Source organism: Salvelinus alpinus, chromosome 35 (genome assembly GCF_045679555.1).
Source record: "Salvelinus alpinus chromosome 35, SLU_Salpinus.1, whole genome shotgun sequence".
Taxonomy (NCBI): domain Eukaryota; kingdom Metazoa; phylum Chordata; class Actinopteri; order Salmoniformes; family Salmonidae; genus Salvelinus; species Salvelinus alpinus.
Window position 1 is genome coordinate 19,236,331 of NC_092120.1, and position 13,785 is coordinate 19,250,115.

General features: G+C 43.1%; 1 protein-coding gene across 2 annotated transcripts in view; it reads left to right on the forward strand.

Annotated features, from left to right (window-relative positions):
- LOC139564122 (calsyntenin-3-like) overlaps positions 1 to 13,743 on the forward strand; it is a 37,383-nt gene extending 23,640 nt beyond the window's left edge. For both annotated transcript variants that reach the window (XM_071383332.1, XM_071383333.1), the window contains exons 11-19: positions 1,648 to 1,707; positions 1,839 to 1,987; positions 3,604 to 3,752; positions 7,850 to 8,076; positions 9,854 to 10,015; positions 10,589 to 10,734; positions 10,980 to 11,115; positions 11,438 to 11,622; positions 11,757 to 13,743. In XM_071383332.1, the coding sequence (XP_071239433.1) occupies positions 1,648 to 1,707; positions 1,839 to 1,987; positions 3,604 to 3,752; positions 7,850 to 8,076; positions 9,854 to 10,015; positions 10,589 to 10,734; positions 10,980 to 11,115; positions 11,438 to 11,622; positions 11,757 to 11,906 (1,364 nt within the window). In that variant the 3' untranslated portion in view covers positions 11,907 to 13,743. The remainder of the gene's footprint in view (positions 1 to 1,647; positions 1,708 to 1,838; positions 1,988 to 3,603; positions 3,753 to 7,849; positions 8,077 to 9,853; positions 10,016 to 10,588; positions 10,735 to 10,979; positions 11,116 to 11,437; positions 11,623 to 11,756) is intronic.
- The last annotated feature ends 42 nt before the right edge of the window (positions 13,744 to 13,785 follow it).

Below are 13,785 nucleotides of genomic sequence, written 5' to 3' on the forward strand. Positions count from 1 at the left end.
ATTCACCTAAATATATTTGTGTGAAATGCTCTGACTGCCTCTCCATACTCTATTAATATCACTGACTTATCAATTATTTAGGCTAACAAAACAACAGGCAGGCCAGACGGTTAGCCTGCCAGTTACACCAGCGCTAATCGCTAAAATGGGACACACCAATTAGCGCTGGAAATACACTCACACACACATTCATGGCTACTGCCTGTGTGGTTACCAGCTGCTGGGAGATTATGAGGGTATGACACACCTTTGTCAGATTTACACGTTTATTTTCCTTCTTATTCCGTTTTTTTCACTCCTTTCACTTTTTCCACTCCGCCTCTTGCTTTTACTAACCATTTATTTCTCCTCTCACACCTGTCTTTCTCACTTCTCTCTGTCTTTCTCACTTCTCTCTGTTATCCCTTAAAGGCCCAGTGCAGTCAAAATTCAGTTTTTCTGTCTTTTATTTAAGTGGTAATGCCTGAGAAGCCAGTGTTTGGAGGATATATTGGCACGGGTGTTATATATCTTCCAAACACCGGCTTCGAGGGCATTATCACTTTTATACAACAGGTTACCAACATATTCAAATAATGATTGACATATTTTTATTTAAAAAAATATTTTGGTGAATTTATATATACTATTTCATCCTTCCACAATATATAGTCCCGACACAAATCTAGGGTTGCTACCCAAGCCGATTGGTCGTTCGTTCTATCGGTTCGGTTGATGGAGACGCGACCCAGTCGTTCAGTCTTTTTGTTCTGTATCCATGGACGTTTGTTCTAAATGTTCTATTGCCATACTGGCTGGCAACGTTCTTATCTTTGCTTGCTAGCTAGCCAACTACGGCTAACTTACAGTCACGTCAAACCTCTCTCGTCAGGACACTTGTTCAGAGGAGCTAGCTAACAACACAGCTAACACAATCACTTTAAACTGAAGCTGGAAAGACCGCAAACTAGCTGCACTTTGTTTCGTTGGACTTTTTTTCAATTTACATTTCTTTGTATATATCCATAAAAATGATGCCAGCTGATTCATGATTTCGACCGGCTGAGAAAAGCTTGCCTGTACGTCTCATCTCGACTCCCGACATGTTCATTACTCTGGGACAGCTTGGGATCGATTTTGAATCTTGAAACAATGTTACAAATGTCGGAGAGAGAGACAGCAAGGTTTACACAAATCTCCGCTGTTGAAAACTAAATGTTATCCTAAAAGAAATGTTAGATCATGTCTAAATGCTTTTTATAGTGGAGATCAAGTTTATAAATTGCTTGACTGGGCTGATGAGACAGTGGATTGTGCAGTCAGAAGGAACAGAGTAAATAGGCATTTTAACATCTTAGATTTAGCCGCTGGTAAATTTTGGAATAGACACCAGCTGGAATGCGGTTTTAACCAATCAGGATTAGACCCACCTCTTGTATAAATAATATTTTACAACAGCTGATGAAACTTTTTATCAGTGTTATTTCCTGATAGTTGCTGGTTGAAAATACAATCTACACAGGACCTTCTAATCAGAAGGTTTGCATGGGCGGGAGTTTCGGCTTTCCATGGTGACATCACCCTGCTGTAAATTGGTTAATAGACCAATAACAGAGTTCCAAACCTGACTGCATGGGGCCTTTAACCTTTCTTCTTTTCTCCCCACAGAGACAGAAGATAAACAGAAGAACATCCTTAACAACACCATCCCTGAGGGGAAAGACACAGGTGACTTAATTGTGTGTGTGTATTTGTGTGTGTGTGTTCGTTCACGCGCATATATGTCTGTGTAAGCCTGTGTGTGGGTGTTCATCTTTTTGCGTGTATTGACTGTGTTCATTTTGTTTCTGGTTCTTTAGGGAAGTATGTGGGTGGTTACCGTGGACTGTTGTCAGGGGTGACGGTGCGTCCAGGGAGTGTGGAGCCCCACAGTGTGGTGGAGTGTCTGTACGCCTGCAGGGAGGGGCTGGACTTTGGGGACCTGGAGACCTTGGGCTCAGGCATGAAGGTAGCCTCACCCTGCTGAAGAGGAGTCCTATAGATCACTGTCTCACTTGGCTAAGGCTTAAGAGTGGGCTTTGACACTCAGAATCGTTTTTTTCTTCATCTAGGTCATGGCAACCATTTTTTTAACCACTGCTACAGTATATGTCCTACTGAGATTGTTGTGTACAAAAGGGTTATTTTCCCCCTGATGTATATGGAGTCTACTGCATAATATTTTTCTGTGCATATGCAATTATTTATTTTTTTACAGTCAATCAAAACTGAAGTCCCAAAACGGTGGTACTGATTTTATTTTATTTTATTTATTTAACCTTTATTTAACCAGGTAGGCAAATTGAGAACACGTTCTCATTTACAATTGCGACCTGGCCAAGATAAAGCAAAGCAGTTCGACACATACAACAACACATAGTTACACATGGAGTAAAACAAACATATAGTCAATAATACAGTGAAAAAAATAAGTCTATATACAATGTGAGCAAGTGAGGTGAGATAAGGGAGGTGAAGGCAAACAAATATATGTATAAATAAATAAAATATAAAAAGGCCATGGAGGCGAAGTGAGTACAACACAGCAAGTAAAATAAAAACTAAAAAACACTGGAATGGTTGGTTTGCAGTGGAAGAAAGTGCAAAGTAGAGACAGAAATAATGGGGTGCAAAGGAGCAAAATAAATTAATAAATAAATACAGTAGGTAAAGAGGTAGTTGTTTGGGCTAAATTGTAGATGGGTTATGTACAGGTGCAGTAATCTATGAGCTGCTCTGACAGCTGGTGCTTAAAGCTAGTGAGAGAGATAGGTGTTTCCAGTTCCAGAGATTTTTGTAGTTCGTTCCAGTCATTGGCAGCAGAGAACTGGAAGGAGAGGCGTCCAAAGGAAGAATTGGTTTTGGGGGTGACTAGAGAGATATACCTGCTGGAGCGCGTGCTACAGGTAGGTGCTGCTATGGTGACCAGCGAGCTGAGATAAGGGGGGACTTTACCTAGCAGGGTCTTGTAGATGACCTGGAACCAGTGGGTTTGGCGACGAGTATGAAGCGAGGGCCAGCCAACGAGAGTGTACAGGTCGCAGTGGTGGGTAGTATATGGGGCTTTGGTGACAAAACGGATGGCACTGTGATAGACTGCATCCAATTTATTGAGTAGGGTTTTGGAGGCTATTTTGTAAATGACATCACCGAAGTCGAGGATTGGTAGGATGGTCAGTTTTACAAGGGTATGTTTGGCAGCATGAGTAAAGGATGCTTTGTTGCGGAATAGGAAGCCAATTCTAGATTTGACTTTGGATTGGAGATGTTTGATGTGGGTCTGGAAGGAGAGTTTACAGTCTAACCAGACACCTAGGTATTTGTAGTTGTCCACATATTCCAAGTCAGAGCCGTCCAAAGTAGTGATGTTGGACAGGCGGGCAGGAGCAGGCAGCGATCGGTTGAAGAGCATGCATTTGGTTTTACTTGTATTTAAGAGCAGTTGGAGGCCACGGAAGGAGAGTTGTATGGCATTGAAAATGAAATGAAATATATAAAGAGAATACATAGCCGGAATGAACTGTGTGTGTGACTATGAGGGGTGTGCAACCTCGGAGCGTGAACTCTTGACCTTTGACCTTTTAGGTGCATGTGAACCCCAGTCAGTCTGTGCTGGTTCTGGAGGGTGATGACATTGAGAGCTTCAACAGGGCCGTGCAGCAGGTCACCTACAGGAACTCTCTCCGCTTCGCCACCCCTGGAGTCAGGCCACTCAAACTGACCACCTCCCTCAGGTACACGCTTGCATGAACGTGCACACACACACACACACACACACACACACACACACACACACACACACACACACACACAAACACACAGAGGACTAAGTGATCTCACTCTCCGAGGCCGACGTGAGTAAGGTCTTTAATCAGGTCAACACTCGTAAGGCCGCGGGGCCGGCCAGTTCCAGAACGTGTTCTCAGAGCATGCGCAGAACAAATGGCAGGCATATTCACGGTCATTTTCAGCCTCTCCTTGTCCTAGTCTGTAATCCCCACATGTTTTAAGATGACCACCATCGTTCCTGTTCCCAATAACTCTGAGGTTCCTGCCACAATGTCTACCACATCGTGAAGGGCTTTGAAAGGGTGGTTATGGCACACATGAACTCCATCATCCCAGACACTCCAATTTGCATTCCGCCCCAACAGATCCATAGACGACGCAATCTCAATTGCATTCCACACTGCCCTCGCCCACCTAAGAGGAACAGCTATGTGAGAATGCTGCTCATTGACTACAGCTCAGCGTTCAACACCATTTTCCCCTCCAAGCTCGAAACCAAGCTTTGGACCCTGGGACTGAACACCTCCCTCTGCAACTGGATCCTGGACTTCCTGACGGGCCGACCCCAGGTGGTGAGGGTAGGTAACATCACCTCTGCCACACTGACCCTCAACACGGGGGCCCCTCAGGGGTGTGTGCTTAGTCCCCTCCTGTAATCCCTTTTCCCCCATGACTGCATGGCCACGCACAACTCAAACACCATTATCAAGTTTGCTAACAACACAACGGTGGTAGGCCTGATCACTGGAGACGATGAGAAAGCCTACAGGGAGGAGGTCAGTGACCTAGCAGTGTGGTGGCAGGACAACAACCTCTCCCTCAACATCAGTAAGATCAAGGAGCTGATTGTGGACCCATCCACATCGACAGAGCTTCAGTGGAGCAGGTCAAGAGCATCAAATTCCTCTGTGTCCAAATCACTAAGGACTTAAAATGATCCGGACACATTTGTGTAGAAGGTGCGACAGCGCCTCTTCCACCTCAGGAGGTTGAAAAGGTTTGGAATGGGCCCTCAAATCCCAGTATATCACTGGCGCTGAGCACCTTGCCATCCAGGACCTCTATATCAGGCAGTGTGAAAAGAAGGCTGAGAAAATTGTTAAAGGCTCATGCCACCCAAGCAATAGACTGTTCTCTCTGCTTCCGCACGTCAACGGTACAGGTGCATCAAGTCTGACACTAACAGACTCCTGAACAGCTTCTATCGCCAAGCCAATAGCTAACAAAATGGCAACAGAGACTATCTTGAGTAGAGCCTTTTTTTTTGCACGTTCTCTCTGGACACTCACAAGACTCTACACACACACACACACACACACACACACACACACACACACACACACACACACACACACACACACTAACTTCATTTGCTCACACACATAACATGCACACACATGTATACTGACTACACGCTCACATACAATCATCATATACTCTGCTACTACTCTGCTTACCATATATCCTGATGCCTAGTCACCTTACCCCTATGCATATCTACCTCTATCACTACAGTATCCCTGCACATTGTAAATATGGTACTGGAACTGACCATGTATATAGTTGACGTACTTTCTCGTGTTCTTCTTATTTTTATTTATCATGTGTGTTTTTGCTCTACCTTATGTTATGTTTAGTACTACATTGATATTGATGACTGCATTGTTGGGTTGAGAGCTTGCGAGAAAGGCTGTACTTGTGCACATGACTTTAAAACGTGACACTTAAACACAAACAGGCACACACACTGACAGTGCTAGTGCACACAAACTAGAAATGCAGGTGAAAAGAGGCCAAAGAAGGTCAAACGTAATGTCACAAAGAATGCAGCAGTGTTCCGGAGCTGTGGACGCAGGTGTCCAGGACTGCTCAGTGGAAGGGAGTTGTTCATTGGACGTTGATCTCAATAAACGTGGACATGGCTAGAGTAGTTGATAAGCAATGCTATGGAATGAAAGAGCATGATGTTAAAGGAACGACGTCGTCCCAAACTGCCATTAGAACCTGGGGTTATCTTATCTTTGACTTGTGTTCTGGTTCGCAATTACTTGTATCATATCTCTAAAGCCATTAATTCACCACAACCTATCCTCTCTGTGACAGACTATTTCAGCCATGTTGATGTAGTGTGGGTGCCAGTTTGTTTCTGTCTCATTTTGGATATTTTTCATTGTCTATCCATTGTTTAACAGCATAACATCATTGAAGGTTGTCAGGTACCCAGGCTAATGAGGAATGAAATAATTTGTTCATTCATTTATTCAAAGGTTCTTATACAACTTGGGGGTAGAACGTGTAGACACCTTTTTGATTGACCCTTTACCCCCCATAGTCTCCATGCACACTCACAGGGCCCTACACACACACACACACACACACACACACACACACACACACACACACACACACACACACACACACACACACACACTGTCACTCCAACACACACAAACAATCACTTCATCCTTTGCTCACTGACACATAATATGCACGTACATTTATGCTGACTCTACACACCCACTCACATACAAGCTGCTGCTACTCTGTTTATCTTATATTCTGTTGTCTAGTCACCTTACCCCTATACATATCTACCTCCATCACTCCAGTGTCCCTGCATGTGTAAATATGGTATTGGATATGACTTTTTAAATATTTCCTGTATATAGTATACTTACTTACAGTACTTACTTTATTGTGTATTTCATATTTCTTATTCTTATTTCTTGTGTGTTTTTTTCTAGTAATACATTGTTATTTTTGCATTGTTGGTTTTGAGTTAGCAAGAAAGGTATTTCACTCCGCTTGTGCATGTGAAACTTGAAACTTTTACTCTGCAAGTGTACCAGAGCACAAGGATACGCTGTTATGTTGAATGATATCATCCCTGTGCAAGGAGTGGAGCTTGATTTGCAGATGATATGAGTCACGGTCTTTTGCTCAACTAGGTAATCTAGCCTTGGGTAAGAGGAAGCACGGTTGAAGCATATAATCTTGAAACAGTCATTTTTTTTAAATGCCACAGTGTATCGCAAGTTGTATTAAGTTCATGGATAACCAGACATTTTATTTTCTATTTTTGGATTAATGCACCACATTGGCCTACACGGGTCCTTTTTTATCCACTTTGTTGATTTTAAATATTTATGCACTTTGTGAAGTGTTGGTTCTATCTATCAATGTTGGTTCTATCTATCAATGTTATTTTGTATCTGACCCATCACAGGAAGTGATGCAACAACAGGAAGTCCTCATTATCTAACCCTGTATGATAGAGCTATATAAATGGCTGTGCTTAATGTTGTGTTTTTAAGATTAGTCCGATTTAAGGTACAACAGTGATGTGGTGTTTTTACGCTTGTTTCGAGATCTGTTTTCATGAGTTTGTGGATTTTTTTTTGCTTGTGTTTTTAAGATTAGTCTGATTCCAGGTCAGGAGGTTAGTGGCATTTCTAGTGTGTTCTTCAGTCTGATTATCAGTTAGTAGTAGGAGGGGATGTTTTTTAATAGTGGTTAAAGATAAGACTGATTTGAGGTCAGCAGTTCCTCCAGATGGCTGACAGCAGGCCCTTGTGGAGAGTCAGATATAGCAGCTGCTCACTGAAAGAGAGAGAGATAGTATTACTGCAGTTCCAACACTCACACACTAAACAACTGAAAGCACCACTTGAATCATAAATCAAGTACTGAATCGGCAAATAATAATACCTTTTCAAAGTGCTTCTGAAAAGTGGCACAATTAGTATCCGCTACTAATTAGTATCAGACAATGCATGCAATATCATATAGTCCAGGGTTTTTCAATCCTGGTTCTGGAAATCCACAGGGTGTGCAGGCTTTTGTCCTAGACTAACATTAACACACCTGATTTGGCTAATCGTCAAGTCGTAAAACTGTTTACTTATAGAGAAATAACTGGTACCTTATTCCCCCCCCCCCCCCGTTCCTCTCTCTCTCTCTCTCTCTCTCTCTCTCTCTCTCTCTCTCTCTCTCTCTCTCTCTCTCTCTCTCTCTCTCTCTCTCTCTCCTCTCTTCCCTCTAGGTGTTTCAATGAGGAGAGTTGTCTTACGCTCAGGCAGTTGGAGGGCTACCTGGTGGTCCTTCAGCCCGATGCCCCTCAGATCTCCCTGTCTGGGGTCGGCCCCCACCTGGCCCGCCCCGCGCCTGAATTTGAGGGCCCCCGTGGTGTACCCCTCTTCCCAGAGCTGAGGATCGTGTGCTCCCTGTCTCATACTGTTAACACAGCCGCTCAGGGCATGGAGGGAGGAGGTGAGCTAGCAAACAGCCCTTCCATGAATACTACAATGAGGGGGTAGAGACTAGTCCAATCACATCAATCTAATAAACTTGAGAGCATTTTGCCACCATTTCTACTGTACATGGATTGATGCTTCTAAAAATAATTATGGGAGCACGACTAATTTACATATGGACCATCGTCTGGTCGGAACACATTATACCATCAATCAAACTGCGCATATTTTACTTAGATTCTACACCTGATCTCAGCCTGTTTTTAATAGTCATTCAGAGCTGAAGCCTGGATCTCAAACTTACAAATCACTTATTTTTCTTACACCTGCTTCTATTTCCACTTGCTAGCAGTGCCACTTAATTATATGTCTGCTGACAAATAATGTGAAGTAAGATCTGTCTTTCCTCCAAATCTGATTTGAATTGGGGTGCATGTTTCCTACCTCTGTGAAAGTATGTTCCCAGTCATATAGTTGGGTTGGTTGTTTAGCAACAAAACCGATGCATGCGCAACTATGGGGCAAAACAGACTGGGTTGACTTAGAGCGGGGCGGCAGGTGTGTTGGTAGTGGTTAGTGTTGGGCCAGTAACCGAAAGGTTGTGAGATCGAATCCCCCAGCTGACAAGGTAAAAATCTGTCGTTCTGCCCCTGAACAAGGCTGTTAACCCACTGTTCCTAGGCTGTCATTGTAAATAAGAATTTGTTCTTAACTGACTTGCCTAGTAAAATAACAAAACCCCCAAAAATTGTTGACAACATGTAAACTATATTCCGTCTCCAATGTTTATTGAATACATAAATACATTTGCCCAATGAGCACTTGTTGTCTCTCAAATACATCGTTACAGTTGTTGGTTAGCTAGCTAGCAAATTTTAGCCATTGCCGTGAAATCAGTCAAAACACCTCAGAACTAGCTGAAACGAGTCACTTACGATTCCCCACAAGGCAGTTTCTTGTCATTGTTGGTAGCTATCCGGCCATCCAGAATCACAACAACTCACGGACTTCAGCTCCATTTGAAGTGTACACATCCTCAGCTAATCCATCTATACATATATTCATCACTGACCCAGCCCCCCTCCACCCATCAACTTACCCCAATGATTGTGTGCTTGAATACTAACTAGGCCCACACAGACCCTGTACTATTATTAGAAGTGCTTTGTGCATGTGAGAATCATATGTATGTGTGCAATGGCTGTATATTGGAGAGGAAGCACACATCTGTGTGTGTCATCCGTTATGAGGACGATGAGGGTTATGTTTGTCATCTGTTATGAGTGTATCTGTTATGAGGATGATGAGGGTTATGTTTGTCATCTGTTATGAGTGTATCTGTTATGAGGATGATGATGATGGTTATGTATAAGAGCCTCTTCCTGCATGGGGTCTGTTCAGGTCAGGACATGGTTGATAAAGCTGTGTAGCAACAGAGAAAATAGTCTCTGCCAATGCTTTATCTGTGGCTCACTACCTAATCTATTATGTACTTTATTCTGTCTCTCCAAAATGGGATAGTTAATCCACCCGGCCACTTAATCCACCCGGCCTTAACCCCTCCCCCGTTCCCCTTGTTCTCTTGTCTTTATCTGTAGTTTTATACTATTGGGTAATCAGTCATTAATGTGCCGTTTTTTTTGTTTTTTTCCCTCCTGTTAACTGTCTGCTTTCTCTCTCTCCCTTCCTTTTTTTCTGCTTTGCACTCTGTCTTTCCCCTATTTCCATCTTTTGCCCTCCCTCTCTTGCCTCATTCTCTCCTCCATTCATCTCTCTCCCCCCATGACCCCCAGCTCTGATGTCAGACGCCGTGGCCCACACTCTGGACGGCTGTGAGGTCCAGCCCCTGGGGGAGGAGCTAAACCCAGAGAGGGAGGAGCTCCTGGTGGACATGGATGCCCTGAGAGAGAGGGGTCTGGAGATAATCAACACCACTGCTTACATCGCCATCACAGGTACCGCTCATTTCCCCTATTCGGTTTTATTTTAAAGACCCACTTCAGCTATGTTTAAACTGTTAGGCAGAGTTGCGAAATTCAAGGAGTTGGTCTGTTGGGTGCGCTCTGATGTCATCAGCCTCCCCCTTGCTTGCGTGAGCTATATAGGAGAAATAGAGGACAAAAACGGAAAGGCTCATCCCCTCACTTGTGCCATGTAATAAGGAACCCTGCACCAGCTACTGAAATGCACCTTTTGATAAATTACGTGCTAGTGAGGCTGGAGTGGGTCTTTATTTCCAAAGGAAAACGAAGAAAGGTTTAGAAAAACTGCACCAGAGGGATAGTCTGTGTGCTGAAGCGCTTCATTTACTGACCACAGTGACATTCAGCATGGTGCAATTAGTTGGGATTTTGAAATTACACATAAGGCTATGTTGCATATTGCGTCGCACCTCTGTATCACGTTCACAAACTGTAGCGTTATCTTTTCGTCTTACTGTTTCCTCAGTGTTGAACTGCCCCTAAACTTCCTACTCTCTACCTCTCATCATCTCTCTCTCTCTCTCTCTCTCTCTCTCTCTCTGTTAGGAGCTGAGTCCATCTCCGTGTATGAGGATGTCCTTCGGTCCGTCCGTTACCGGCTGGCTAAAGGCTCGGCCCGCTTTGAGAGGCGGTTCCGTCTGTCCTGCTCCGAGATGAATGGCAGATACACCAGCAACGAGCTCACACTGGAGGTAACTAATCTAACTGACCATAGAGGCTGTAATTAACCCAAAATGGGTTAGCAAATAAGCTTCAATGGGGTGTATAATACTAGGGCACTAGCTAAGTGGTTTTAACCTAGCATTTGGTGGGTAGAGGGATAGCACAGCATTAGTTCAGTGAGTAAGAGGTTCTGTGACAAGGCTTCTTTTTCTTATTTTTTCTCTCTTTCACTCACTCTCTGTCCATCTATATATTTATCCATCTTTGCTCTCAGGTGAACTTCCTGCACTCCCTGGACAGTCTGTACCACCCGTCTCACCTCCTGGCCTCCCAGCAGCAGTTCCTTCACCCATCTCACCACTCTGGGGAGCTGAGTGGACACACCCTGCCTAACCCCCACCGCAACTCAGGTTTATACACACTTCATTTACCTCAGTATTAATGTTGACCTTTTTCGCTTGATTTACCTTTTACAGGAGAACTGTGCTCTATATTCCTGAGTACATCCGTTTTGCTCAATGTTAAATCCAGACACATAAAACAGGTGGATGAAGGTATCTCTATACCATCCCATTTTATTTCTATTGGGAAATCCCCTATCCACTCTCAAAATAGAGATTCAAAATACCAAAATTCACAGGTTCATTTTCACCACAAGATGTCAGTGTCACTGACATTAATGACAGATGGTGGCTGTAAGATTCATATAAAACTCTTAATTTCCTCTGACAGTGGTGCCAGGAGCGGCCACAGTCATCATCATGGTGTGCGTGGGCTTCCTGGTTGTCATGGTGATCCTGGGAGTGTTTCGAATCCGCTCCATCCATCGCCGTGGCGAGGGCGCCAGGGGAGGGTCTAAGGAGGATAGCGGCCAATGGGATGACTCTGCCCTCACCATAATCGTCAACCCCATGGAGGTAAAGACCTAACTGTGTTTTTGTGGAATTGAATAGATTTGTATTTTTTTTTTTCAGTGTGGAAGTTTTGAGTTTGGTTTAAGAGGAGAGACGATTTATTTGAATGATCATTTTGTAATTTATTTCTCTCTCAGTCCTATGAGTCTCGTATGGGCATCTCAGCCGACACCGAAGGTGAGGGGGAGGAGGACGAGGAAGTAGTGGAGTCACCCGATGACGCCAACGACGACCAGCGAATCATCATCAAGAAAGAGGGCAGAGACGGCAACCCCCGTCGCTACTAAGCCAATCGTCTCTCTCTCTCTGGAAGCACTCATTTCCATGGAAACCACAAAACGGCTCGCCACTCACCTCAACGCGTTTAAATGTCGAAAACTGCTGACACCTCTAGTCTATGGAATGTAAGAGTACAACAACGCACACTGTATTACCGCAACACCACAGCACCATTAGTGATCTATAGCCAATAACAGGGCATTGAATCTTTCACCACGTAAATGTTCTACGGTACAATATATACAGTATACTCTAACCGCCTGACCAAAACAACAAACAGAAATTGTATGTGGTGCACTAATTCCTAACTCACAGGGAATTGACATTGTCCTGGAAGTCTGTGTGAGACAGGCCGGACCGAGGCTACATAACTTAGTTGTGAAGTTAGGATTGTATATGTTTTACTATCGCTATATCACACTTCAGACACCTTTGCCCACCACACAAAATGAATATTGAAGCAATCGATTCACACAAAGCCTTGTGTAGGTCCTTCACATATAGACACAAACCCTGATCCTGACGCTATCCCACACACCTCTGGATTTAATCTAGTTGTCTTTTTGCTGCACAATCTCTCTCTCTCTCTCGCTCTTTCTCTCTCTATACATTCCTCAACTTCCAAAAACACGACCCCCCCCAGATCTGACTCCAGCACAGTTCCACATTTATAGTAACCTTAATATAGAAAAACATACAATTATAGGGTTATAGCTGATTTTTTACATACTATGTACGATGTGCTTCACATACTGTATATGATGTGCTGAATTAGATCAAATAAATTGTCCACGGAAAAGTGTACATTTTCAGAACTTTCCTTTTGTCAGGGTAGACTTTTAAATGTTAAATCGTATTGCTTGGTAGAACCCTTTCATTGTAAGGTTTTGCAAGACAACTAAACAGGCTGACGATAAGGGCATAGAGTAACCTCTGACCCTTACCACAACCCCAGTGACTCGACTGAGCCACCCCCCCACCTCATTGCACTCTCACCACCCACCGCTCTCGTAACAATCTCACTACAACAACGACACACGCGCCACAACACCTGCTGTATCCAGAATGTCAGCTCAGCTTGGGCAGTTTTGATTGTATTACATTTTCTGTACATACAATTATTGTTATTATTATTATTATTGCAGTCAATGCTTGCTCTCTGTCTGTACTCTTAAAGAGGGAGCTGCATATACATATTATTTATTACCAGCTACACTGTTTTATCATTTGACCAGCTGTTGTATATTTTTAAGGTTACACCATCAGAATACGGAGTAGTAATAATAATAATAATAATAGTAGTAGTAGTAATAAGGATGATGATTCCTGACTTGATGAGTGTATTCATTCGTGTGTTGAATTGTTGTAATTTAAAATCGTGTTCATATCTGAATCACAGTAAATGGAGGGAACATTGGTAAATAGGTACTCTGTCACCTCTCTCTCTCACTCCTTCCTTCTTTCACACCTTAGAATATTCTCAAATCGTTCTCTCTTCCTCAGCTCCTCTTTCCCTCTTGTCTTTTTATTTTCGGGCCAGTCCCCACCATCTCTTTGGTCTATTGGAATTACCACCTCCCTCCATCCCTCCCTCACTTCCTCCCTCTGTGTTTATTGCTGTCTGTCTGTGTGTCAATGTGCAGTGATAAACTTGTCAGTAAATAAAGCCTGTTTTTCAGTGTAATATTATGGAAAACAAATTGCATTAATTACTTATATTATTACTATTGGGAATTAACTTTAATTATTGATACAATGATAACATGGATTATGAAGATTATTGTTATTGATAACTGTCTGAAAACATTTAAAAGTTCATAATAAAACACTCTGATGAGGTCTAAATGCTGCCTGTTTTTTAAGTAAATAATCAATTTGAAAATATTT